At 33.8% G+C, this 23921-nt stretch overlaps 3 protein-coding genes across 4 annotated transcripts; 2 read left to right on the forward strand and 1 right to left on the reverse strand.

Annotated features, from left to right (window-relative positions):
- Positions 1–2427: 2427 nt before the first annotated feature.
- On the reverse strand, positions 2428–3709 carry LOC112092112. Its single transcript, XM_024167388.1, has 2 exons — positions 3578–3709; positions 2428–3018 (listed from the first exon to the last, which is right to left on the reverse strand). The coding sequence occupies exons 1-2, from the start codon at positions 3619–3621 to the stop codon at positions 2694–2696; spliced, it is 369 nt and encodes a 122-aa protein (XP_024023156.1). The 5' UTR covers positions 3622–3709; the 3' UTR covers positions 2428–2693.
- A 6161-nt stretch (positions 3710–9870) lies between these two features.
- LOC21394767 (probable prolyl 4-hydroxylase 9) lies at positions 9871–13829 on the forward strand. 2 transcript variants are annotated; one of them, XM_024167377.1, is made up of 9 exons: positions 9871–10078; positions 10171–10290; positions 11429–11586; positions 11698–11800; positions 12413–12508; positions 12658–12780; positions 12930–12995; positions 13091–13210; positions 13343–13829. In XM_024167377.1, the coding sequence occupies exons 1-9, from the start codon at positions 9968–9970 to the stop codon at positions 13427–13429; spliced, it is 984 nt and encodes a 327-aa protein (XP_024023145.1). In that variant the 5' UTR covers positions 9871–9967; the 3' UTR covers positions 13430–13829. The 2 variants fall into 2 exon arrangements, with proteins under 2 accessions (XP_024023145.1, XP_010099080.1); XM_010100778.2 differs by lacking the exon at positions 12658–12780 and having other exon boundaries at positions 13343–13828.
- Positions 13830–15699: 1870 nt separating this feature from the next.
- On the forward strand, positions 15700–19413 carry LOC21394768. Its single transcript, XM_010100779.2, has 5 exons — positions 15700–15960; positions 16741–16899; positions 16991–17163; positions 17256–19116; positions 19209–19413. Exons 1-5 carry the CDS (start codon positions 15826–15828, stop codon positions 19266–19268), a joined length of 2388 nt encoding a protein of 795 aa, XP_010099081.1. The 5' UTR covers positions 15700–15825; the 3' UTR covers positions 19269–19413.
- Positions 19414–23921: the final 4508 nt, after the last annotated feature.

Raw genomic sequence — 23921 nt, forward strand, 5'->3', positions numbered from 1 at the left:
TTATTAATGCTTCTTTTCTTTTTTAAATAATTTTAATAGATCTTTCCTAAGAGTAGTTTTTGAAGTGAACTGTGCATTATGATTATGTACAACCTTAATATATTTTTGCCAATTAGGATGCTCTACAAAACTAAGTGGTTGATCTAAAGCAGCTATCATTCGTGCAACTTCCATACGATCTACTTGCGGATCGTATTTCCAAGTGGTTAAACCACCGGTTGCGCGATCAAAAGATAATTGTGTTTGGCGGAGTTCGGACCTGCCAGATTGGCTAAGCTTTTGAAGACACTTTTCGGAGTGTCTTCTCAAGTGTGGGGTGCCGTAAATAGTGTCACCTTGTAATTTAGATAAACAATATTTACACTAAGCTATATGTTTAGTGTTACCTTCATTGTCGATCTCCTCAATTATGTCGAAGTGATCCCAAACTGTCGAGGTGCGCTTACATTTTCTCCTAGAGGTTGCAACACTTGCAGATGCAGTTGCACTGGCACTCGCCATCGCCGCTTCTTCACGTCCACTACCATTGTGACAACGACCTCCAGTACGTCCAGCAGGGCTCGGATTAGTAGATTCCTGCGTAACAAATTCATTAGTGAGAAATTGTCATTCTTCCACGTTGTGTTGGGCATCAACGGGAATACCATATAACCAAAAGGATACATTATAAAAAAATAAGAGCGATTTGAGAGAGAGAGAGAGCTTTAGGATAATGTGATAGTTTTTAGAAAAATTATGAGAGAGATTTGAGAGCTTGAGAGAGACTGAGAGAAATTGAGAGAGATTGAGAGAAATTGAGAGGGATTGAGAAAGTTTGAGTGAGAAATATGTGTGGGGGATGAGAGGTATTTATAGGAAATTTTTTAGGTTAAAAAATTGATTTTTTTTTCAAAAAATTCAGGGTGCAACGGCTACTTTAGGTTCGGCGAGTCGGGTTTGGGCGGGTTCGGGCAAAATTCAGGTCGGGCACCAACGGTCTAAATTTTGACCCATTTTCGGGCATTCGGACAAATCAGGCTTGGCCGGAAAAATTCAAAAAAAAACTCCGACGGACGGCGATTGACGGCGCCTACACGGCAGCGGGCTCCGGTGAGGTGCCAAAATTCAGGCTGCCCGAGCCTGATCTTGAATTTCCTTTTTAGACAGGCCGACATATGGGCCTGCCTACTAAGCCCGAAAAATTCAGGCAGCGGCCTGCCCGCCGGCCCAAAGTTCCACCACTATATATGATGATAAAAAATAGAATCATACTAGTATATAAGCACAGATGTAGTTTATGCCTCATGGGGACACGTGCCCCACTGAAGAGAAGCCAAAGTACTATTTTTGCTCAAAACGTCATTTATGTACATCAATTTTAAGATTATGCCCCCACTGATCTAATAATATTTTCTCTTGGGCTTTTTCCAAGGGCTGCATTTTAGGCTTTGACTCTTTTGTTCCCAAAGTGAGATCCTAGTGTATTTTATCATTCTCTAGTTTTCCATTTTTTAGTTGAAATAAAACGGGAAATTAGGCCAGGTGGCCGTTGAACCAGCCAGCTTCAAAAATCTGTTCACCGTTTTTTTTTTTTTTTTTTTAATTTAGATAGATGGCCGGTTCCTTTTAATGATTATTATTATTATTTTTTTATTTTATTTTTTTCCATTTTTATCCGCTCAATTCCTCTTCATAGTTCACGTTAGCCTATGCTATCAGACCTTCACAGAGGCTTCACTTCTTCTACACAGAAGCTTCACCCAAATTCCAATTTAATCTCCAGCTTGTTTCATATGTATGGTAATAAATCAATTCTAATACACAAATAAGCAGTCAATTAGTTTTATTCAATCAGTTTAGTATTCACTGCAACAAGCCCAAAGAATTTAAGGACAACAAAAACTTGATTAACCATAAAACGCAACGGCACCCGACAATGGCCGGCGGCGGCTTCGTGCTGTGGAGGAGACAAGATCGTCATGCATGGATTCTTCGTCGAGCGACGGCCAAAGTCCAAAGAGAAAACAGGGGAGAAGTGGAGAGGCGGAGGAAGAGAGTAAAGGGAGAGAGAAATTTTAGGGTGTTTTTGTCTTTCTAAATGCACTAACAACCCATTTAGCTAATTTCATAAAACAACTGCCATTTTACTTAAACCATGCCTTAGAACCGGCTATTCTTGCACATATCCCACAATACAACTGTTTTTGTCCAGAAATTTTTATTATATGTTTTAGTTAATAATTTTATTTATTTATGCCTCACTGAATTTAAATCTCGACTCCGTCACTGTTAGTATAAGTTACTTTTGAGCATTGTCCGTATACCAACATGTTTCGAATAAAATTATGGTAAAGTAAGGGAAAAAAAGAGGAACACTAAACGTAATGAATATCTGTAAGCAGGAATCTCAATTTGCTTCAGTTTGCTTTAATTAGTTTTAATCCCATAGCTAGCCAATAATTAAAGCCATAAATACAATAAGTTTACAACCGAAACAAGAAAAAGTGCAACAAAGTTATCAATATCACAAACCTAAGGTCGTTTGTTACACCAATTATACTAAAATACTAAATTAAACACGAACTGACTGTGGCTCATTAGTGGGACATACTAGCTGATCTAAGCCTCAACACTTTGTGATCAGTTTCCCCTAAGTATCATTGCTGGGACATACTAGCTTAATTACTCCAGATAATTCTTTCATGATAATTGGATTAGAGAGAAGAATTATTTGCTCCAAAGTAATTATCAGGTGGAAGATTGTGATCGGCTTTCTCAACACCGTCGATGTTCCGGAGCCAGTAAGTCCGATCGAAAGAGGCAGCATTCTTGGGGACATCATCAACCACATATTCATGGCCTTTCGGAACATATATTCCTGTACGCGGATGCGGAGTCCAATACGACGCCGAACTTTCCGTCAGGTCACGACGGCCTTCGCTTGAAATTCTGGCTTGTTCCGTCGGATCTAGCTCTACTACTCCGACCCGGTCGGGCTTGCTCAGATGTCGCTCGACTCGCTTCGCTTCCCTACGTGAACTGCGTAACCCTTGCTAGGATTAATAATAATATTCGTCGATAAATCAATCCATATTTCCACGTAAACTACTTAACTAATCTTTTAATTAGTAGATGCTGAGCCAGCCACTTACCTAATTTCACTATCGATCTTGCTAGCTATTATAATTTTGGTCATGTGTAACAAGCATTAATTAGTGGACGTAAGTAGTAGTCTTTAAGAACTGTATGGTCATAAAGTCGTTATTTCAGTTGATAAAATAAGTTTAGTATGTGTCATACATCTATAGTAACTATTTGATATTGTATGCGTATTATGACCACCCAGACGCAAGTTGGGCGTGCAATGATTTATTGTTCTAGGGGATCCTCAACTATCATATCGGTAGTGGATATTTAAAAATAAAATAAAAAATGCAGAACAAACGTCTTTTTGAAGCAAATCTAAGAGCTTTTATAATTCATTTTCCAAGTTTTACGGCAAAAATCTCCTTTTTCTAGACAGATAAAAGATAAATAATACTAAAGCTACGATCATACATACTAGCGAGTGATTTAGAAGGGAACTCTAGGACATTACCTAAGCAAAAACATCCTTGTTTTGGCGATTCCTCCTCTAACCATATTGCCTCTCAGTAGGTGCCAAATGATACGAGTTATAAACGAAGTTTAAAGGGCAAAAGGGAAAAACAAAAGTATAGATGAATTTGGTGCAATGTATGAAAGCGATGAGAAGGACATGGAAGATGGTTAGGAGTATATATAATCAAATATCAAAAATATAATCCAATTAATTGCAGTCAATATCTTTGTAAATTTCATGGGAATAAGTTCCTTTTTATGAACGACTGGTGTTGGTTCATAAAGGAAAAGCGCACAAATATATTCATTATATTTCAATAATAGGGCAAAGAAAGTGAAAGCTCAAAAATTAAAGCTCAGTCCTTTTATGTATTTGTTTTTTTTTTGTATTTTGGAGATAAGACGAGTTAGGATTTCTATTTTCCAAAACATGAGTGGCTCTAAAGTCTGATTAAACGCCATGATTTGGATGCTCACTATAAAAGGATTAAAGAAAGGTTTAAGATAATGTTTTTTGTCGTTGTTTGTTGCTCCTAGTTGAAGTACTTTATTATTGTTCTTATGTGACACGTTGCTGAGTGGTGCCACGTTTCTCGAATTTCCCTTTTGCCTTCAATGGCTGGGATTTTCTTTCGATTTCATTTTTTTTCCCCCATAATTTTCACGTGTAGGCATTAATGGAAAAGTACTCTCCCAAGGGCCTAAATGCTAAAGCTGTACTTTTATATATAAACCATAACCTGATTATGATCCAACTTACTCAGTGGTAACGTAAGTATACGACTCTAATTAATTTGAACAATGTTGTATACCTCGTGATGTTACATCTCCATTCTCTCATAAAAGGTGACTTATATCTATAGTATTTAAATACAACTCACAAGTGAGATCCATTTATTATGAGAAGATAAAAATTTAATTCTATAAAAACAAATATAATTGCCCAATGTTTTTTTTTTTTTTTTGGTGCGCGTGTTTTTTTCTAAAAGTTGAGGTATGACAATACATTTGAAGCTCCCTTAAAAAAATAAAACATTTTAAGCACACTTATTACTCCATACAAAAACGAAAATAAAAAGAGTTCTTTTTCCGTTTTTATCGTGTGTTTACTTATAATATCACAAATGATAATTTAGTTATCCAACATAATATATGAAATAAGGAAAATAGATGTCAATCTTTGCACCTCTCTTGATATTGATTTGTTGTTAAAATGAATAAATTTCAAATTTACTTATATGCCTTTAATTGATCCATATTATTGTATAAAATGACATTAAGAAATTACATCATATTACTACTCTAAAATTTAGTAAACACAAATAAAGAGAAAGTTGAATTGTTTTTCAATTAATCATGTAATGGACCAATAAACACTAGGGAGGAAATCAATGATCCTTTTACTTTCCAATTTTATTACCCTTTTCATTACATTAATTACACTAATTATTTATTGTTTGATAAACGTACCATTATCCTGTCTATCAATGATTTTTTTTTAAAAATGAAATGGGGAATTCGAACTTTAAGCTATGCTCTTTGCAGGAGGTGAAACGAACCATTTCAAAATTCGACAGACATGTTAAATTAAGATAAAATATAATTTATAAAGTATTCGTGAAATTAGTCCTTAATTAAATTGGTGGAGTTAACACTTTGTTTTTTTCTCTCTAGTTTCTACTCTATATCACCGAACAATGGTGCGAAACTATCTCCACCCATTAGTTTTTTCCACCTCGCTCCATCTCTTATTTCCATAAAATCGTAAGACTTAATAAAGGTTAATGTTATATGGATAGTCACCTTACTCGACAACAATGGAGTTGGCCTTAATTAGTCTTTATGGCTAGTTTTATGTGTTAATTTCTTGAAAATAAGAATTAATATATATCTAATAGGCAGTGCGTGGACCTAACTAATTAACTTTTCTCCGTTTCTTATTCATTGTCAAGGTTTGTTATTGGCTTAGATGAGCCTATCATGAACAGATTGATGACTATAAATTAAGTGATGATTTGCCACCTTATTTGCATGGCATTATCTCTCTCTTCTTTTTTTTTTTTAAATGAAAATATGGTATTATCTTCGAGTCAGGTTATAATTCAAGTTCTATTATTACAGCGTTATTTTTACAAAAATTTAAATTTAATTTTTTTTATTATAATATTCTTCTCTTACATACATAACTCAAGTTCTTAACTTGAGTTGTGAAGCAAACATAACTTTAAATTTCTCCCGAAACAAAAAAAGGAACAAATTACAAAATTACCCTTTAAATTTTAGGCCGTATCACAAAATACCTCTTAAACTTCAATTTATAACCTCCCCGAGCTTGAGAATTCTAGTAACTTTATCCCTGGGATTAAATTTTAGAACTTCCTAACACTTTCATTATTGCTTATTTGAATATCCTTCTAATTTTATATTGCTTTGGTTTTTTCTCCTCTTTGAAACGATGATTACTGGTTTCTCGACTTTTCGGCTGCATGTTGGAAAAAACCATAACCCAAGACCTTATTTGTACTCAATAATTCAAACAATGTGCAGAAATGGCCTGAAAAGGTGGACAAAAAATTGTGATGCATCAAAAAGCACTTTCTTTTTATTTTATTTTTTTTTATTAGAGTGCCTGTAGGGCTTATAATTTTAAACAGAATCGTGTATAACTGACTCTGACTAAATTAAAATTAAAAGTAAAATTTATATAATTGACTCTGATTAAATTAAAATTAAGGAGACGTTTAGTTTATGAATTAAAATTATGTAATTAAAATTATTTTTTATTTATGTATATTTTTTATGAGAAAAAATACTATAACAAACTATTAACTATGATTCAAATTATAATTTAAATCATCAAATTAAACATCTTTTAAAATGTGTTGCTATTGTTGCTATTGTTGTAGAGTACCCGCAGGACTTGTTTGAATGACAAAATCGTACGGTCAGCACGTGATGTTCGTAGGCGTACGTCCAATTATGTTGAATGACAAAAGTATGAATGAGGTGGCACTTGGAGTAATACGTCTTTGTTCCTCCAAAGGCTAATTTCACTTTTTTTTCTGCAAATGCCCTCTATCATTTTGTTCTTCTCTCTCCCCCATCTATTCTCTTTTTGTGCAGATGAGATTTTTGAGCTAATAAAAACATAGGGATTTAAAAACCGTACATTGGAGCTATAACCCAGAAATTAAAATAATCATCCATAAATATTTTTTTTCCTGCTTGAATCTTAAGGTAGCTTTTAATGTTTTGCTTTGTCCAGAGATCTGAAAAACATAAAAGTAGGCATTGTCAATGACTCGTGCCTCAAGTTCTTCGTCGGACGGAGACCCCTCTACTTTTGTGCTATGCTTGTTTTTTAGTTTTCTCTTTTTGTTTTGTTTTTGGCTATGAAGGTCTTTGTTTTCTGGTGTTTTCGTCCAACAAAATCTTATTCATACGAAAGCAGGAAAAAAAATCTTGTTTTTTTTCCTTTTATTTATACTTTCTATGTCTATAACTTTTTAATTAGCTACTCCTCCTAAATTAAACAACTGTGAAAGAAAAAAATGAAACATGAAGCTATATTTGTTTTTTTAACTTTTGGAGATGGAGAATCAGAGAAAAAATTGAGAGATGAGAAAAGTAGAGGTGTCAGAGTTTGAGGAAAGAAAAGAAAAAAAAAAAAAGATATAGGTGTAGAGACTCAGAGGCTAATGATAAAAGAGAGAGATTAGTGGCATTAGCGGGGCCCACAAATTAAATATATTCAGGGTCTGTTAATAGTTATTTAATTTGAGTTTTTAATTTGAATTAAAATTTTTTTTATTATAAGAAAAAAATTATGTTATTGTTTTGAGAGTTTTTTACTATAGTAAAATTTAAATTTTAAAATTGAATTGGTGAAATAAATGAGATCTTAAAATTTTAAAAGATTTAGTTTCGTTTACTTTATAAATTTAAATTTTAAATTTAAATTGAGATATAGTATTTTTAAAAAAATTTTAATTATAATAAAAAAAATTAAATGTTATATTTTAAAAAAAATTTTAACTATAAAAATTTAAAATAAAAAATTTAAATGGATAAAATATTGGAGACGTTTGGTTAAAAAAATTTTAATTATAATAAAAAAAATTAAATGTTATATTTTAAAAAAAATTTTAACTATAAAAATTTAAAATAAAAAATTTAAATGGATAAAATATTGGAGACGTTTGATTCATGGATTAGAATTATGAGATTAGAACTATTTTTTATTTACGTATATTTTTTATGAAAAAAAATACTATAATAAATCATAAACTATGATTCAAATCAAGTACGAATCTCCTAACTAAACAACCTCGAACCTTTAACTGTATTGATACGTGGACTCGGATTATAACGCTCAATCCCCTTCAGCCGCTTGCACGATTACACGCTGGACCAAGGTTAAATACCCATTTACGATTCACTCAGCATCATTTTTAACACACCATGTCCGTACTCAAAAAAGGACCGCAGCACCAGAGGAGAAAGAACCCTTTTTATTATTATTTTTTTCTGAAATACTTTTACTTTATTCCTATCATGACATGGTTGAAATGTCTCGACACGCTTTAGAATTCCCTTTCCCCCCTTTTCTTTCTTGGTGAGATGCTTTTTCCCCTTTATTTGAAGATACAAATTCATTTCTCAATTCTCAAATAAAAAAGAAAAATCACATTCTGTTTTGAGTTTTTAATCTTAATTTTAATTTTATTATAATTAAAATTTTTTATAAAAAATTATTTATTTTTTTTATTATAATTAAAAATTCTCACATAACTAAATGAGGCCTTAGTATTTATGTTTTTTTTTTCAAATTAATAAATTAATATACTAATTTCTTTTCAAACAAAATCTGAATTAATTTCTTTAATGCATAAATTCTTAAATAAAAATACAATAGGATTTTTTTGACAGATTATATGGTTTTTTATTACCAAAACAATAACCTCACCGTACTCAGAAAATTTTATTTGAAGTACGAGACAGTGAATTAAATATTATCTAAACACGAAATACTAATTCATCGATAAAACACATGGTACATGACGTAATTTTGATGGAGTGGTTAGGTCACTTTCTTTTTTAAATAAGGTCTTTGATTTAAGTCAATCTCATCATGGTGAGTTGAGTATATGAGCAATACAATTCGTGAAATACTCACATATTATGCAAAAATATATTTGTTTCCTAAAATTATGTGGATATGCCAACATCGATCTATCTTATAACCTCTTTTTAAATGATATATTTCATTCATGTATATTTCCCACATAAGAGTGTGACACGTGACCATTAATATTATAGATCGAGATAATCACATAAGTCAGTCGATGATTAAAACCGATATACAAAACTTATAGAGATTAAGGTTGGGGAACATACTTTTGATGTCCATATCACACTAAAGGAGTTTGACTGCCAATAGATTGAGATTGAAATACAAAGCATGCCGTCACGATAATGTCAATCAAGACGTCGTGACAATCAGTTTTAAATACGGCTCATTTAAATAAGAAACATGACATTATATTAGAAAATATCTCTAATTATTTCCTGACAGAAAAATTCATTAATACTTTCCAAAATACTAATTCAGTAGTGACTGTATCAATCCAAGTGGATCCAAGAGATTCTTCCAATTGATCACCTCATCTATAAATTGAAATACTTAATTTTACATTTTCTATCCTTTACTCTCTTGCTAATATTCTTCACTCTCAACACTTCTGCTTTACTTGAGCATCGAGTTGCTTCTGCAGACAAACTCCAACATCCTCAGTGCATGTTGACAATGAGGAGCGGTTGCGAACTTGCAAGCATAATGAACATCGAGTTATACACTTGACATTTTATTGTACTCTAAATTCCTAAAAACGTGTTATAATAAATTACAAACAAATGGTTCCGTATAATGAAAACATGAAAATAATATCCATCTATATCTATCTATCTATCTCTATATTTAAAAATAATAATAATAATAACAATAATAATCGTGGGAGTTGGCGAATGGAAAGTACGAGGTGGGAGAGTGGGACCTGACGCAAAACTCCCGCCATTAGCGCGTTCGGTCTTCTCCTTAATTGTCAAAAAATGGACTTAACTCGGACGCACAAACACAGAGAAAGAGAGAAATTAAGAAAAAGAAAACCACGAACAGGGCTCTGACAAAATTGCCAAATTAATAGAACCACAATTACAAAGAAACATCTATCTATATATCTATATCTATATATATAAATAATAATAATATAAAAAGGAAGATATATAAACATAAGGGGAAAAAAAAACCAACAGAGGCAATACCCGATCAAAATACTCGTACTAATATACCTCCATCGAAGAAGAAGAAGGAAGAGGAGATCCATAATAGATGAAAGGCAGAGCGAAGTTCCCCAGAACCAAGTTTGGGCCACCCACTGCTTTCCTCCTCTGCTTCCTTTCCTTCCTCGCTGGATTCTTTTTCTCTAATCTCCTCTCCCAGGTCTCTTATGAATTTATGGTTATACACCTATACGTATAGTTTTTGTATTTGTATATGTGTCCCAGAAATTTTCAAATTCGGATCGATCGCAGGATGTCCCGGGAGTACGGCCCGGCTCGAGAGTTCTTGAATCGGTCGGAAACGACGGCGGCGGTGATTTGATGCCGTTCGGAGAGACTGGAGATAGTTCTTTTCAAGTGATTCCGTTTCAGGTACTGCCTTTGTGTTGGGAAATCTAAATAGTGATTTTGGATCGCGGATTTTGCTAAAACTTGGTTGGATTATTATTATTATTATTATTATTATTATTATTATTATTTAAAAAAGAATGGTTAAATTCAATAGGGAATTTTATTTTTTAATGTGATTTGGTTTCAGATGCCGTTTGGATTCTTCTGTAAAACTTAATTTTGAGACCCTTTTTGCTTGAAGTTGAACTCTTTTATTTATATTCACTCAACAGGTGGTCCACAGTACATGACATCACTTTTGTGAAGAGCCCGTTAAGTTCGCTGATTCGAGTTTTTAATTCTAGTTGAGATGTAACTTGGCATTTTGTTGATTTCCTATCGAATCTCTGATATTTTGACCTGCTTATATTGTATATTGTTTTTCTCTTAAGCCACTCATGGTTTGAGGTACTTATATTCTTCTGTACGTTAATCGATCAGCCTTTGATGTTAAGGGCAAGGGTGAATTAGACTCATATTTGATATATCTGGCAATGTTTATGGTGCAAAGTCTTGAACTATTAAGAAACCACATGTCTATAAAGTTGTGTAGACGGAGCAAAAATTTTGGATGAATCCGTAGTAACACAAGGAAAAATGATGTAAAGAAAATGAGATCTGTTGGCAGAAGAGGCCTTTTTTTTTTTCTTCGTGCTTGCAGAGGAGGGTCAATTTTTATTTTGGGAGAAAGATTTAAGATGGTTGGGTTATGTTGCATGCAGTGATGAAAATGTATGTACATGCAAAGGCTCGGATGATTTAAGTAAAAAGAGTTAAGACATTATGGTTTGGTCAAGAATGATATGGGTTTAAGTGAGCAGAAATGCAAATTTTTCAGAGATGTAGTGTAAAATATTTTTATGGTAAGGTTTCAATGGTGAGAAAGCATTCATTTAAAGGTACTGACTGAGGTAGGGGTGAACACGGTTTGGTTCACGCAGTTTTCACCGGTTCCTATTCCAAGCCAATTTTTTCGGTTAAAGTTGTATTGTAACAGTTTGAAACTTAGAAAGCATTGAGAGGTGAAACAACTATTTAAAACATTCTGCTTGAACCTACCAGTTGATTTTTAGTTTTCCCCTTTTATCTCTTCTTTTTACTCAATTACTCTTGATTGCAGGTATTAAGCTGGAAACCACGAGCTCTTTACTTTCCAGGATTTGCAACTGCCGAACAATGCCAGAGCATAATTGAGATGGCAAAATCCAATCTCATGCCTTCGACCTTGGCCTTGCGGAAGGGAGAAACTGATGAGAGCACAAAGGGAACTAGAACAAGGTATCTGTCTTTACGAACCATTTTGAATACACCTTTATGTAAAGGCTGCTTTACCAAAAATAGTTTGCTGCAAGTAGAGAGTAACTCTTAATAGTTTGTAATTGACAATAGTTCAGGCACCTTCATCAGTGCATCCGAAGACAAGACAGGAATCTTGGATGCCATTGAGCAAAAGATTGCTAGGGCTACAATGCTACCAACAACCCATGGTGAGGTAGGTTTTCTTATGAATATCCTTATTTTTAAGTTGTCAGTACTTTGGGTATGGTCATAACTCAGAAGTGTTGTGCCGGAATTTAAAAAGCTGATAGATTTTTCACTTTTTTCAATAAATCTTATTGTTTTTTCTGGATTGGGCGTTACTAATCCATTTTGTGTGTGCGCTTTTTATTTTTTTAATTTCTGAAAGTCAGAACTAGAAGAAACAAGCTAACATTTCTGTTCCTGAAACGAATCTTAAGTGATCTGTAAAACACCGGCACAAACGCCATTGTTTTAACCACTTCATCACACACAAATACACATTGATCACCTAATCCCTGCATACGACCAAAAAAAAAAAAAAAAATCGAATATATTGAGACCAAAATCAGTATCTTAGTTGGTTTTGTGATATAGTTAAGCACAGGTAGCTTCTTCCAAGATGATCTTGTACATTCTTGTTAAAGAATGATAAAAAAATTGTATATTTGCTCCTAGATACTTGTACCCTTTTCTTTTTTACTTTTAACAGAACTCATGACTGAGAAATTTGAAATAGTTAACCTCTCATTACAGGTCAGTTCTTTATTAACCTGAGTAATGCGGGGATATCACCATGTTGCAGGCATTCAATATTTTGCGGTATAACATAGGCCAGAAGTATGATTCTCACTACGACGCATTCAACCCAGCAGAATATGGCCCACAAAAGAGCCAAAGGGTACACACATAAACTGCTATCTCAATTACAACATGACATAAATAGAGACTCATACTTTTAGTTTGATTCTTAAGTTTTTCATTAACTCAAAGGCATTGCAGTCTTCTGATTAGTTTTCCTTCTCTCTTCTGCTTTTTCATTGGGATAAGCAAATGTCCATGCTAGCCTCGCCTTCTTCTTTCAACTGTTGCAAGTTGATAGGCTTTACATTAAGAGGAACTGAGGAAGCTAGCCTTGCCTTCTGCTTTTTTCATCAGACACTTTTACATTCTGTATGTCTAAGTTGTATGTCAAACTACCGCAATAGATAGGATATGCTCAAAATGCGTATTTCAGTTTCCCGATCTTATCCCTATATTCTTTGGTCATTCCGGTTTATGCAACTACTACCACTTGATAATTCTCTTCTCTCAAACTGCAGATTGCTTCTTTCTTACTGTACCTATCTGATGTGGATGAGGGTGGTGAAACTATGTTTCCTTTTGAGGTAGGTCATAAAATTTTTTCGTTTCACCCCATCATTATCTAACTAAATTCACATCTGTTTGCAAGTTTCCATAATCTCTCTGTTTTTATTTGCAGAATGGGGAAAAGATAGATATGGGTTTTGATTACAGAAAGTGCACTGGTTTAAAAGTGAAGCCCCGGCGTGGGGACGGATTACTGTTCTATTCAGTGTTTCCAAACGGCACAATTGATCAGGTCAATATTGTCTTAAAATGTTCTTCAATATACTGATTAGTATTTTCATGTAAAAACACAAAACTGATGACCGAACAAAGCTCCCTTCATGGGACTTTATGCTCACATTTGTAGTTTTTGATCTACTTGCAGTTGTCTCTCCATGGAAGCTGTCCAGTGATCAAAGGGGAGAAATGGGTTGCAACAAAGTGGATTAGAGATCAAGTAGAAGAGGACTAATTTCAATTTTGAATTTTTGACCTTGACGCTTGATTCGTCACCATTGTATTTTCATCAGTCAAACATCATATTGTCCTCCTTTCAGGAACAGGTGGTTATTTACACATTCTGACTTCAGAGAAAATATATCTTCTGTACCACTGTTCTTGGGTATGGTAGTTAATTCGATCTTTTGGATGGTTGAAAATTCCTCATTTATTGGTGTTCATTCTCATTGTAAAGCTTGCCATTTTTGTGGAAGAATGTGGTGTGTCGTTTTGGGGATTACTGCAATTTGGTGAAATCCTCAATTCTGCATTACACATACCAACATATTTGATGCAAATACAATACTCTGGTACAATTGCCCAGTGTTATTTATTTGCTATTCTTCACCAACAGGCGAATGACATGCTAATACTCAATAATCAAGATTAACAATTAGATTTATTTTATTTATATATTAAGAACTGTATAACAAGAAGTATGGTATGGCAGTGGCACCTGTTTTAAGGGTACAAAAGGAAAAACAAAGACTAATGGCAGTGCGGAACTACGTTTGAGTATAGAATAAGCCTCCGTTAACTTCACCGATTCGAGTTTAGAATTTGAGTTTTGCTACAGTAAAAAGTTCTCAGAAACAGTTACATCTAACCTTTTTGCTACAGTAAAAAGCTCTCACATAAAATCACATCTCAACTCGAATTACAAACTCGAATCAGAAATAGTGCTTCAAATCTTCTAATTTTTTTAGTGATGGTCAATATTAAACATAAAATTGATTCTTAAAAGATATTAATATTAACATGAACATATATGAGAAGAGCCAATAACCGTTGCTCCTCACTCACTTGGTTCAATTGCTAAATCTATTTCTATCATTTCCATTTTCAAATTAAAGTTTTTTTTAAAAGTACATTTTTTAGTGTTTCTATTTTTAAGCGGTCGTTTTTCAATCAATGTTGTCTTTTGTTTTCATATATTTATTATTCTCCAAAAAGAAAAATGCCCTATTCATCAATTAAATGAAAATTCTTTTTGTCTTATGGGAATTTATCCCTATATACACAAAGAGATGGCCATATAATGAGACTCAAGTGGACCTCATAAATGGGGCCTACTTTTATAAATTCCTATCATAACAAATAGTGCTGCTCTCAATTAAAAAATCAATTTCTTTTTTATAAAAGGTTGTGTATTGTAATTCAACTACAAATCAATCTCTTTTGTGTTATCTGAATGTCGTCCCCTAAAGAGAAAAGAAAATTAAAAAAAAAAACTTTCTAGTCTTCTACTGTAGTCCATACATGCCTTGATCACTGTCGTTTTTTTGAAGGAAACAAAAGTTTTGACCCAACATGCTAGGAGTGTTTAAAAAATCCATCAAATTGTGAAAAGCCACTCAATCTAAACTAAACCAAACTAAATTATTAATTATTTTTAAATTATTAGGCGGCTTGATTAGTTTTTAATCTAATTTTTTTAGGCGGTTTAGTTTGTAGTTTAAACTCCCCAAACCCCTCAAATTGTCCAATAATCAGCCTAAAAATATACATATATAATTTTTTAATTTTTAAAATATTTTTTATATTTATTTTAATTTTTATTAGTCATAATAAATATTCTACACTTATAAAATACACCGTATCATATTTTTCCTAGTTTATATTAAAACTTTAAATGATAAACTGTTAGACATTTATTATTTTTAAATTATATTGTAAACTTAAATCTTATTTTTATTTTTATTGATTAATAATTTATAATTTTTTATGAATTATTAAAAACTTTTTAAATCTTAAACTTAAACTGTCCAAATCAAACGGTTCAAACTATTTATAAGTGATTTAGTTTAATTTAATTTTTATTAAAAATATTAAATTATTAAAAAAATTATTTTTAATTTAGTTGGTGGTTTCAAAAAAAAAAAAAAACTGTCCAAACGGCCTTTACGACATGCCTAGATTACTCTTTTGAAGGAAAGAGAAGTTTTGACCCACGAAAGTCACGTGTTGATCTATGATTGGGTAAAAGGGCGAAAATATTTACATACTAATGCGACACGTGTCGACATATCATTGGGTATAAAGGGATGACCATCTTTGCACAGCCACACCATAAGCACGGGATCATAGTGACTCGTTTTTTTAAACGACCGTTGGATTGGAGACCAAAAAGGGACAACCTGTAACGGCTAGTTTTCATTTGAAACGAAATTGCCGACGGACACAATCAAGAACCCTCATTCCCGAACACTAACAACTATAATTTCCAAATCATTTTCCCTTCTTTAGAATTAAATTTACATTATCCGAATCTAACATTTCTTCGTCTTCTTCATACCGCCCCTCTTTTTCCACACCGAATCTCTGAGTCATTTTCAGAAGCTTCTTTCTATCAACATAGGAATTTCGGAAATGGATCTTGGATGCTTGGACATGGGTTGCATCACTGTCTCGGACTCAAAACTTACTTCCGAGTCCGCTCTCGATTGGGAGAACCAACAAAACCACACCGCGGAATCGCTCACAGCGACAGCAAAGATCGGAAAGGTACATTTCTTTGAATTTTTAATTTGTTTTGTCACTGAAGAGGTTTTTATAATTTAGTATCTTCCGTTTTCTTGAATTGCGCTTAACTTTTGGATTTTTCGTGTTAAGTTTTTTTTTTCTTTTTTTTTCTTCCTGTGGTTCATATTTCAGAACAACCCTTCTTTGGCGACTTTTAAGTTTGATTTTTTTATTTATGTTTTTTTTTTTTACTGATGTTTTTTGGATTAGGACTATAGAAATCACTAAAAACCCTAATAAGCGACATCTAAATCCCTGTTTAGATTCCGGTGACATTGTTAATTTAAGTTGATTGTATTTGTTTTGCGCGAAATATTGGCGAATTCAAAGAATCTGATCACTCTTGGTATTTTATCCTAACTAATTTATTTAATTTGAGTACATTACTCCTTATATTACTGAACTCCGCTCTATTTTTAAGTTTCTGTTTTAGCTTTAGTTTGATTTTGATTCAATTGAATGCAAATAACTAAATATTGAATTGCATTAGTTTTGTATCGTTAAATGCCTTTATCATTATAAGCATGTCATGGACTTTGTTTGGATTAAAGTTCCTAGGTAGAATAATCAATTTGGCTTGAGAGATTAAATAGCACACGCATCATTATGAATATTGGTAATTCTTTTTGAATTATCTATTTACATTTTGATTGTTGTGTACAGGTTTTTATACCTTCTTGAAAGATAAATGTTGAAGTTTTTATCCTTCTTTTTTTGTTGAAGTTTGAGGTTTATAATGTGTCTGTTTTGTGATTATTGCAGAACAAGCAAATGAAAGAGAATGGCCAGTCAACTCTGAATTCTCTTAACAAATCCACTTCTCAAATAAAGAAGCCCGGTCATCGTAAGAATTCGCCGATCAATTGGTTCCCGCGAAAGAAGGTCGACTCCTACTTAAAGAGGAAAATTAAAAGGCTGCAGGTTGGTTATCTCTTACTCCAATGTACTTCCATTCTTCCAAATATTTTATTTTGATACCATTAACCAAAACTGATGAACCTCCTCATGACAGGAAGTAGCTGGAATGAATTTGACGCTTGATGAGACTCTTGGTGATTCCAATCCACACTACTCTAAAGTACTGAGAGAAAAAATCGCTACTAGAGAAGCTGCGAATAAGGCGATTAAGGTTCGAAGAGCTGCTTTAGTGGAAGCTTCCTGGTGTCGGATACTTAAAGCAGCTAGGTTTGGTTTCAGTTGACAAAAGCATTCATGAATACTTCCTTTCAACTTTTGGTTTTTTATTAACTTTTTTTTTTTTTTTTTTGTTTCTTCAGGATCCAAAGCGAAGAAGCCAAAGCACAACTGCTGAAAGCGGAGCAAATCGCGGTAGAAGCTTTTGAAGCAGCATTAGCCATAGGAGTAAACATGTATGACATACCGAATTGCCCTAAGAACCCTTCTCAAGTAGATAGATCTTCTTCTTTTTCTTCTTCCGTAGAAGGATCCACCACTCATGCTGTCACGGCATCTTTCGAAACTGCATTTGATGTAGACAAAGAAGTAGCTGCAGCAGTGAAAACTGCACTGATAAGGCTTGCAAACTGCCCTTCTTTTAAGAAGGATGAGTTCAAAGATCTGCTTCAAAAGATCAGTCAGAACCCAGATACGGGTGAAAATAATGACGAAGAAAAATCTGAGGATTCTTCTCCAACATGTGAACCAAAATCTGGATCAAAAAGGGAAGCTGTATCTCGAACAGATTGTATTAGCCCTCAAGGTTCTGATTGCAAGATTCCAGTTTCGCAGTTGAGACAAAAGAGAAGTAAGAGAAGACAATCGCTTGAAAAGTTTAACAAGATCAAACTTGTTAACGCGATGTTTGATCGGCTTCAACTTCTGCAAGAAGATGAGCTTTCTTCCCTTGCCACTATAGTTGCAACTTGTGGTTTAAATGCTGCCTTAGCCGAAATCGTAAACAACAAGCCAGGCCCTGCTGCCGATTGTAAGACCTCGAACACTGGTAAGCTTGAACACTTTAAGTATGGGAATATCAGAAAGAAGCAAACAGAACCAGAACTGCCAAGTTTAGACAAGTTTTTAGTAAAGCACATGACAAAGCTTGAAAGAGAAGTTCTGGAGGCCAGGAACAGCAGGAAGGAATCTTCTAAGCAAGGAATGGTTGAGAATTCTGTTAATACTTCAGATAAAAGGGAAACTTCAACTGAGACTATTCCGGACTTGGGAAGCATTCTCTTGAAGCATTCTTCGAAGTTTGAGAGAGAGATTGAAGAGGAAAAGAAAAAATCAGTAGGCGATGCGAAAATGGGCAATAAGAGTTTGCAAGGAGATACAGTTTCATCGGAATCCATTCCAGATTTGGGGAGTGTGCTCATTAAGCATTCCTCAAGACTTGAAAAGGAGATCGAAGAAGCAAGGAAGAACTGTGGCAATAATTCAGAAGGAGCACCAAACAGTTCGTATAGTCGTGTTAAAGAAGATGGTTTGGGAATACCCAGTCTAGATAAGTTCTTGGTGAAACATGTATCAAGACTAGAGAAAGAGGTCCAAGAAGCAAAGGCCAGAAGGAATAATGAACCTTGGGAAGGAAGTAAAACAACTAGTCAAGTTGATTTGTCAGCTTCAGAGGAGGAGAGAAGTTCCAGCTCTCATTCTGATGAAGGCCCAAAGGGGAAAGAAAATGTTGAATTAAATACGAGGGCTGAAGATAGCTTAGACGAGATCTTGGTCAAGCCTGTACACAGGCTGCAAAGGGAGAAGATGCAAGCTTCAGCATTGGGTAATAATAGTAGATATGATAAACTCCAAAAGAAACATGGTGGGAATGTTGGCGCAGAATGTGAGAGCTTGGACAAAGTCTTGGTAAAACATGTTTCCAGGCTGGAGAGAGAGAAGATGAGAGCCGGTTCGGAGGAAGAAGCAGCGATGAAAGTGAAGAAAGACAAGACAAATATGTGTCGGCAGATGGAGGAAGCCGGTAGTTTGGACCAGGTTCTGGTTAAACACAAGTCAAGACTTGAGAGCGAAAAACTGGCTGCTGCCCAGCAAGCAGATGACTATGCTAGACTCTCCGTGACTCGAAGAGAAGCAAGAGAGAAGGAGTTGCAAGAAGCATGGGGTGGTTTAAGTTTAGGCAATTCCATGAAGCCCCATTTATCGAAACTTGAACGCGACAAGGTAAGTCAAATCGCTCTTCTGTTGATACGTTTGCTCGTTAAATTGTTTGTTTGTCTTTCTTTTGAATTTACTTTGTTTCTTATTTTGTGTAGGCTGCTTGGATCAAAGCTGAAGAGGAGGAAAGGAAGCAAGGCATGGTTTTCTCGGATTAGTGCCGAATAGGAGAATGTAAATTATATTGATATTTTGTGTTTTTAATATCAACTTTTGAGTGTTTTGTTTAGTCTGATGTAATATAGGAACGTGCATCTGTTTTCTCTTCCTTGAGAAAAAGAAAGAAAGAAAGAAGCAAGCTGTAATTTTGTTGGATCTTATGTCACATAAATTGTTCTTTTATCCATAGAATTCTTTATTCCTAGTTCTACAAAATGATGCGGATAACATCATTCCATTATTAATGAGAATGACGTGTATTAGTAATATTTTAATTAAATTCTATCATACTCATAATTCTCACATACTCGTTGGTCAATGCATTTCATGATATTTTAGCATCATGCATATGATACATGAACACTTAGTCATTTTATATGCAGTTATTTGTCATAATGGTGTGCATTGTAATTTGAAGTGAATTATATGTTTGATATGTTCATTATATAGGCGAATGACTCGAGGTTGCCCAAGAGAAGGATCCGGTAAGTTGGGAAATGGACAACAACTTGTTCTTAATGATATTTACAAGAATTACTAAGTGAAAAGTAAAATATGGAGTCCTAATAGGGCTTTAAGGTAAGTTTAATGAAAATGTACATATTGGTGTGATGTGTGGAAAGGTTTGGACTTGAGTTAATGTGCCAAAGAGACTACTTAAGGTGATTCTAAGATTGAAATAAGGTTAAGAAATGGATGATGATAAGGGTTTAATGATCGTGTTATTTTAGAAACCCTAAATTAAGCATATTTTGGTATTCGAGTTTGTGGAATCAAATTGAGATTTTATTGAGGTTCTAAAGGAATTATGGATCCTAATAATTAGGGTAAGAATGAAATAGAAAGTGATTATGTTAGATGTTTAAAATTGAATGAAAAGTATGGGAGATGTAAAGTTAGGATTTGTCACGTATCGAAATTTCGGTGCAAGCTCATACACCAAATTTAGTAGGCCAAATGATTGGCTAAGACCTTGTTCATACTTTGAGAATTTGTGTGAGTGTTGTGTGCAAGAGAAGGTGGTGAGAGAGCTGCTTAAGGTGATATTTGATTAGAGGAGAGGAGAGTGCTTCATGGTTAAGTAAATTGAGATGCTTACTTGTCTCTTTAAAGTGTTAAGCAAGGAGGTGAAGAGGAATCAGCCCCAAAACCTTCTATTCCGACCCTCCTCTGGTTCCAAAGTGCTTCTCCAGCCATTTCTTAAGAAAACCAAAGCAAATCCAAGTGGTTTGATGAAGGATTGATCATAGGAACACAAAGAGATTGAAACTAGTGTAAGGTAAGGTGAATTTTGTGATTATAGTTTAGTTTCTCTCAAGATTGGTGATAAGTCCGTGCTCTAATCCTTGGGATTGTTTTATGGTCTGCTCCAAGAGTTTATAAGAGGTTTAGGAGCTAATCATTTGAATTGGAGGTGGGAGACTCACAAGAAAACCTAAACTAGATCAAGGTAAGGGACAATTTTCGTTTGGTTCTGTTTTGATGATGATTCAGAAGGTTTTATTTATAGTTAGGTCATGATTTTTGAGATACGAGATCTTTAATATGTTAGATTGAAGCCTATAAAAAAGATTAGAGCTAACTCAATTGGAAGATGGTGGTTTAAAGCTTGTTTTATTGGAGCTGTCCAGATTCAGGTCAGTTTTCATTATGCTTCAAGTTTTTATTTATTTGCCTAGGCTATGAAGCTCAAATGAAGCTAAAAGTTTGAGGATAACTCACTTTATATGTTGACTAAATGTTCCCAAAACCGTTTTGGAAATGTCCTTGTGGTTTGGGAGTTATGGTTTTAAAATTAAGGCTGGTTCCTAAGAATTTTGGTGGTTTTGTGATAATTTTCTAATTTAGGATTATTTTGTGATATTAATTTATTTTAGGAGATTAACAGGTATTTTAAGCTTTCGGGAGTGTTAAAATGTAGGAGAAATTCTGACAAAATTTTGAAAAATAGTTTGGAGGGGTTTAGAGGCCATTTGGGGTAGCTGGGCGCACCATGCTACATGCTGTGGGCGCCCAGCATGCTGCAGCATGCCCTGTGAACGCACCAGTGGGGCGCTGGCAACCCCTGTGAGCGCAGCATGGGGTGCTGGCAGCCCTGCACGCGTTGTGCAGCCCTGTGCGTGCTGTGTGCGCACGGTTGGTGCCTTGGTGCCCACCTGCACGCACGGTTGAGCCAAGTATGCGCTAAAATTAGGTTTTTGACTCGTTTTTCTAATTTTTAGTCATTTTAAGCTGTTCTCAGTTTGAATTGGACATTTTTGACATATCTTACTAAAATTTTCTATTTTCACCCAAATGACTCTTTTTAATGGAATATTTTTTTAAGTAAAATCTTTAAGTTATGGAAAATTTGAAAAAAAAGGAGTGTTTTTAGAGGCTTTAAATGAAAAGTGTAATTTGTTGAGCCATTTTAGGCTATAGTTTGGGTTATTTTAAAAGGAAAGGAATAAAGTCATTAATCACAAAACTAATGATAGTATATTTAAATACCCAACATCACAGTTGTTCACATCGGATTCACCAAGAGGAACTCTGAAGTCATACTTTCTGTCATACGGTGCGAGGTAAGTAGAATATCACATGTATCACCATAATAATTGTGCATAGTACATTTGTGATACTTGATTATGTGATGTATATGTATAATGCATAAAGTATGTACATGGTACAAAATACAAGAAAATGCTATATAAGGAATGAGTGATACACATTCACCAAAGTAATAAAGGGAATGATAATTCGTAGTGATTGGTAATGAGGCTAAAACAATCTCGATGGGGATAGTAAAGACCATTAAGTCTCTGGGAGACATATGATATTTATTTGGCTACAAGGTCTGGGACCACTAAGTCTCTGGGAGACATATAATAATCATTATGAAGGCCATAAAGTCTGGGACCACTAAATTTCTGGGTGACACATGATGTTATTAATAATGGCCACAAGGTCTAAAAAAAGAGAAAGTGATATAGCCACGACAATTGTGCATACAAGTGATGAAATAAAAAGGTAACAAAGTGAATAATTAATGTTATACGAAATGGAAATGGAACAATAGAAAAGGCTGAAGTTAAGATGTGATGTTATATGTTCAAATTACTTATTCATGCATTTATTTTACTTATTGGGCTTTAGCTCACTTATTTATGGTGATGCAGATGAAGACACATCCCGACATTATATGAACATTGTTTTGGTGGTTGGTTAGTGTCATCCTTAGTACCAAGACTTTTGTATATGGACGATGCTGACCTGTTTGAGGCCCTGAGTTACTAACTATTTACTATGCTCTTATTTTTGTTTGTAAGAACTGTCGGATCTATTTTTGGGATATGTATTATACTGTATATACGGGACATCAGTCAAAAGAAATACTAAAATCATGTTTTTGTACCATTACGCAAAGAAAGTCTTAAAAAGTTTAAATTTGTCTCACATTTTAATGTTATCAATCTAAAGAAAGCTCAAGGTAAGTTAAAAACAAATCTTAAAAGAGGAACGACACCTAGCATAACTTGGTAATTTTAAGGTTAGACTAGCTAGGTGTTACAAATTTATTACGAACATAATTTCAATTATTATTCTTAAATTTTATCGTCTCGTCACTTATATAAATCACATAAATATCTTTATTACATCCTATGCTTTAAGAACACTATTTCTAACAACATAAAATCTAATGCTTTTTAAAAAAAAAAATCAAATCAAATACTTAAAAGAACCATTTCAATTAAAAGAGACAAATCAGAGTTTATATTGAACTCTTTTTTTTTTTTTTTCCGTTAACTAAAGAAAACATCAACGTTATACACTTGAATCAATTACATGCGAGTCCTAGTTTTCTCAGGAATCAAATACTTAAGAGAACCATTTCAAATTAAGAGGAAGAAAGAGAAAAATCAGAGTCCAGGATTACATACGAGTCCTATTTTATTTCAATGTTTATCTATTTGGATTATTTAAAATCTATTAGGCTTATAAAGGTTTTATTTGAGTTTAATTATTATTTGGACTTACAAGTCTATAAGTATCGTTTTAGCTCAGACTTTGACGCTTAACAAAATACAGATACTTCCTCCCTTGTTCTCTCTTCTGTACTCCTCCTTCTCTTTCTCTCTCTAGCTCCTTAATCATCTTCGTCCAATATCAACTAGAATGATAGAATTAATAACATGATAGTAATAATAATTATGTCTCATTGCAAGAAACACCGAAATCAAAGTGCTACCCTCTTCTGTTACGATTGCAAAGCAATAGCATTCTGTTCAAGCTGCAAGGAAACCGACCGTGCCAACCACAATGTTCAACAAGTTTGATCTTTCTTTTTCTTTTCTTTTCTTTTCTTTCTTTCTTTCTTTTTTTTTTCTCAGTCTCCTCTTATGTTCTGAGAATTTCATTAGTATAACACTACTTGCGTTTGATGAATGTGTTAAAAAAATACTCAAATCATTTGTTGTTTCTTGATCCTTACGTTACAAGTAAAATCAGTCTTATAATTAAACAAGTTGCATGTAATAAATAAGCGTAATAATTGTAATTAAACAGATCAAGCTGATTACACATAATTATGCCGATTATACGTAAGTATACTGATTAATGTGATTTTTAGAACTACTTCTTAAATTATGCTTTTAATTGTCATTGTTTATGTA

Source organism: Morus notabilis, unplaced genomic scaffold (assembly GCF_000414095.1).
Source record: "Morus notabilis unplaced genomic scaffold, ASM41409v2 Scaffold28, whole genome shotgun sequence".
Taxonomy (NCBI): domain Eukaryota; kingdom Viridiplantae; phylum Streptophyta; class Magnoliopsida; order Rosales; family Moraceae; genus Morus; species Morus notabilis.

Coding starts and splice junctions, on each gene's coding strand:
- LOC112092112 (XM_024167388.1), bottom strand. CDS start 3,621: ATGGTTAGAGGAGGAATCGCCAAAACAAGGATGTTTTTGCTTAG. Junction 3,019..3,577: donor ACAAGGATGTTTTTGCTTAG/GTAATGTCCTAG, acceptor AGGGTTACGCAG/TTCACGTAGGGAAGCGAAGC.
- LOC21394767 (XM_024167377.1), top strand. CDS start 9,968: ATGAAAGGCAGAGCGAAGTTCCCCAGAACCAAGTTTGGGCCACCCACT. Junction 11,587..11,697: donor ACAAAGGGAACTAGAACAAG/GTATCTGTCTTT, acceptor AATTGACAATAG/TTCAGGCACCTTCATCAGTG. Junction 12,996..13,090: donor AAACTATGTTTCCTTTTGAG/GTAGGTCATAAA, acceptor TTTTATTTGCAG/AATGGGGAAAAGATAGATAT.
- LOC21394768 (XM_010100779.2), top strand. CDS start 15,826: ATGGATCTTGGATGCTTGGACATGGGTTGCATCACTGTCTCGGACTCA. Junction 16,900..16,990: donor GGAAAATTAAAAGGCTGCAG/GTTGGTTATCTC, acceptor TCCTCATGACAG/GAAGTAGCTGGAATGAATTT. Junction 17,164..17,255: donor CGGATACTTAAAGCAGCTAG/GTTTGGTTTCAG, acceptor TTGTTTCTTCAG/GATCCAAAGCGAAGAAGCCA.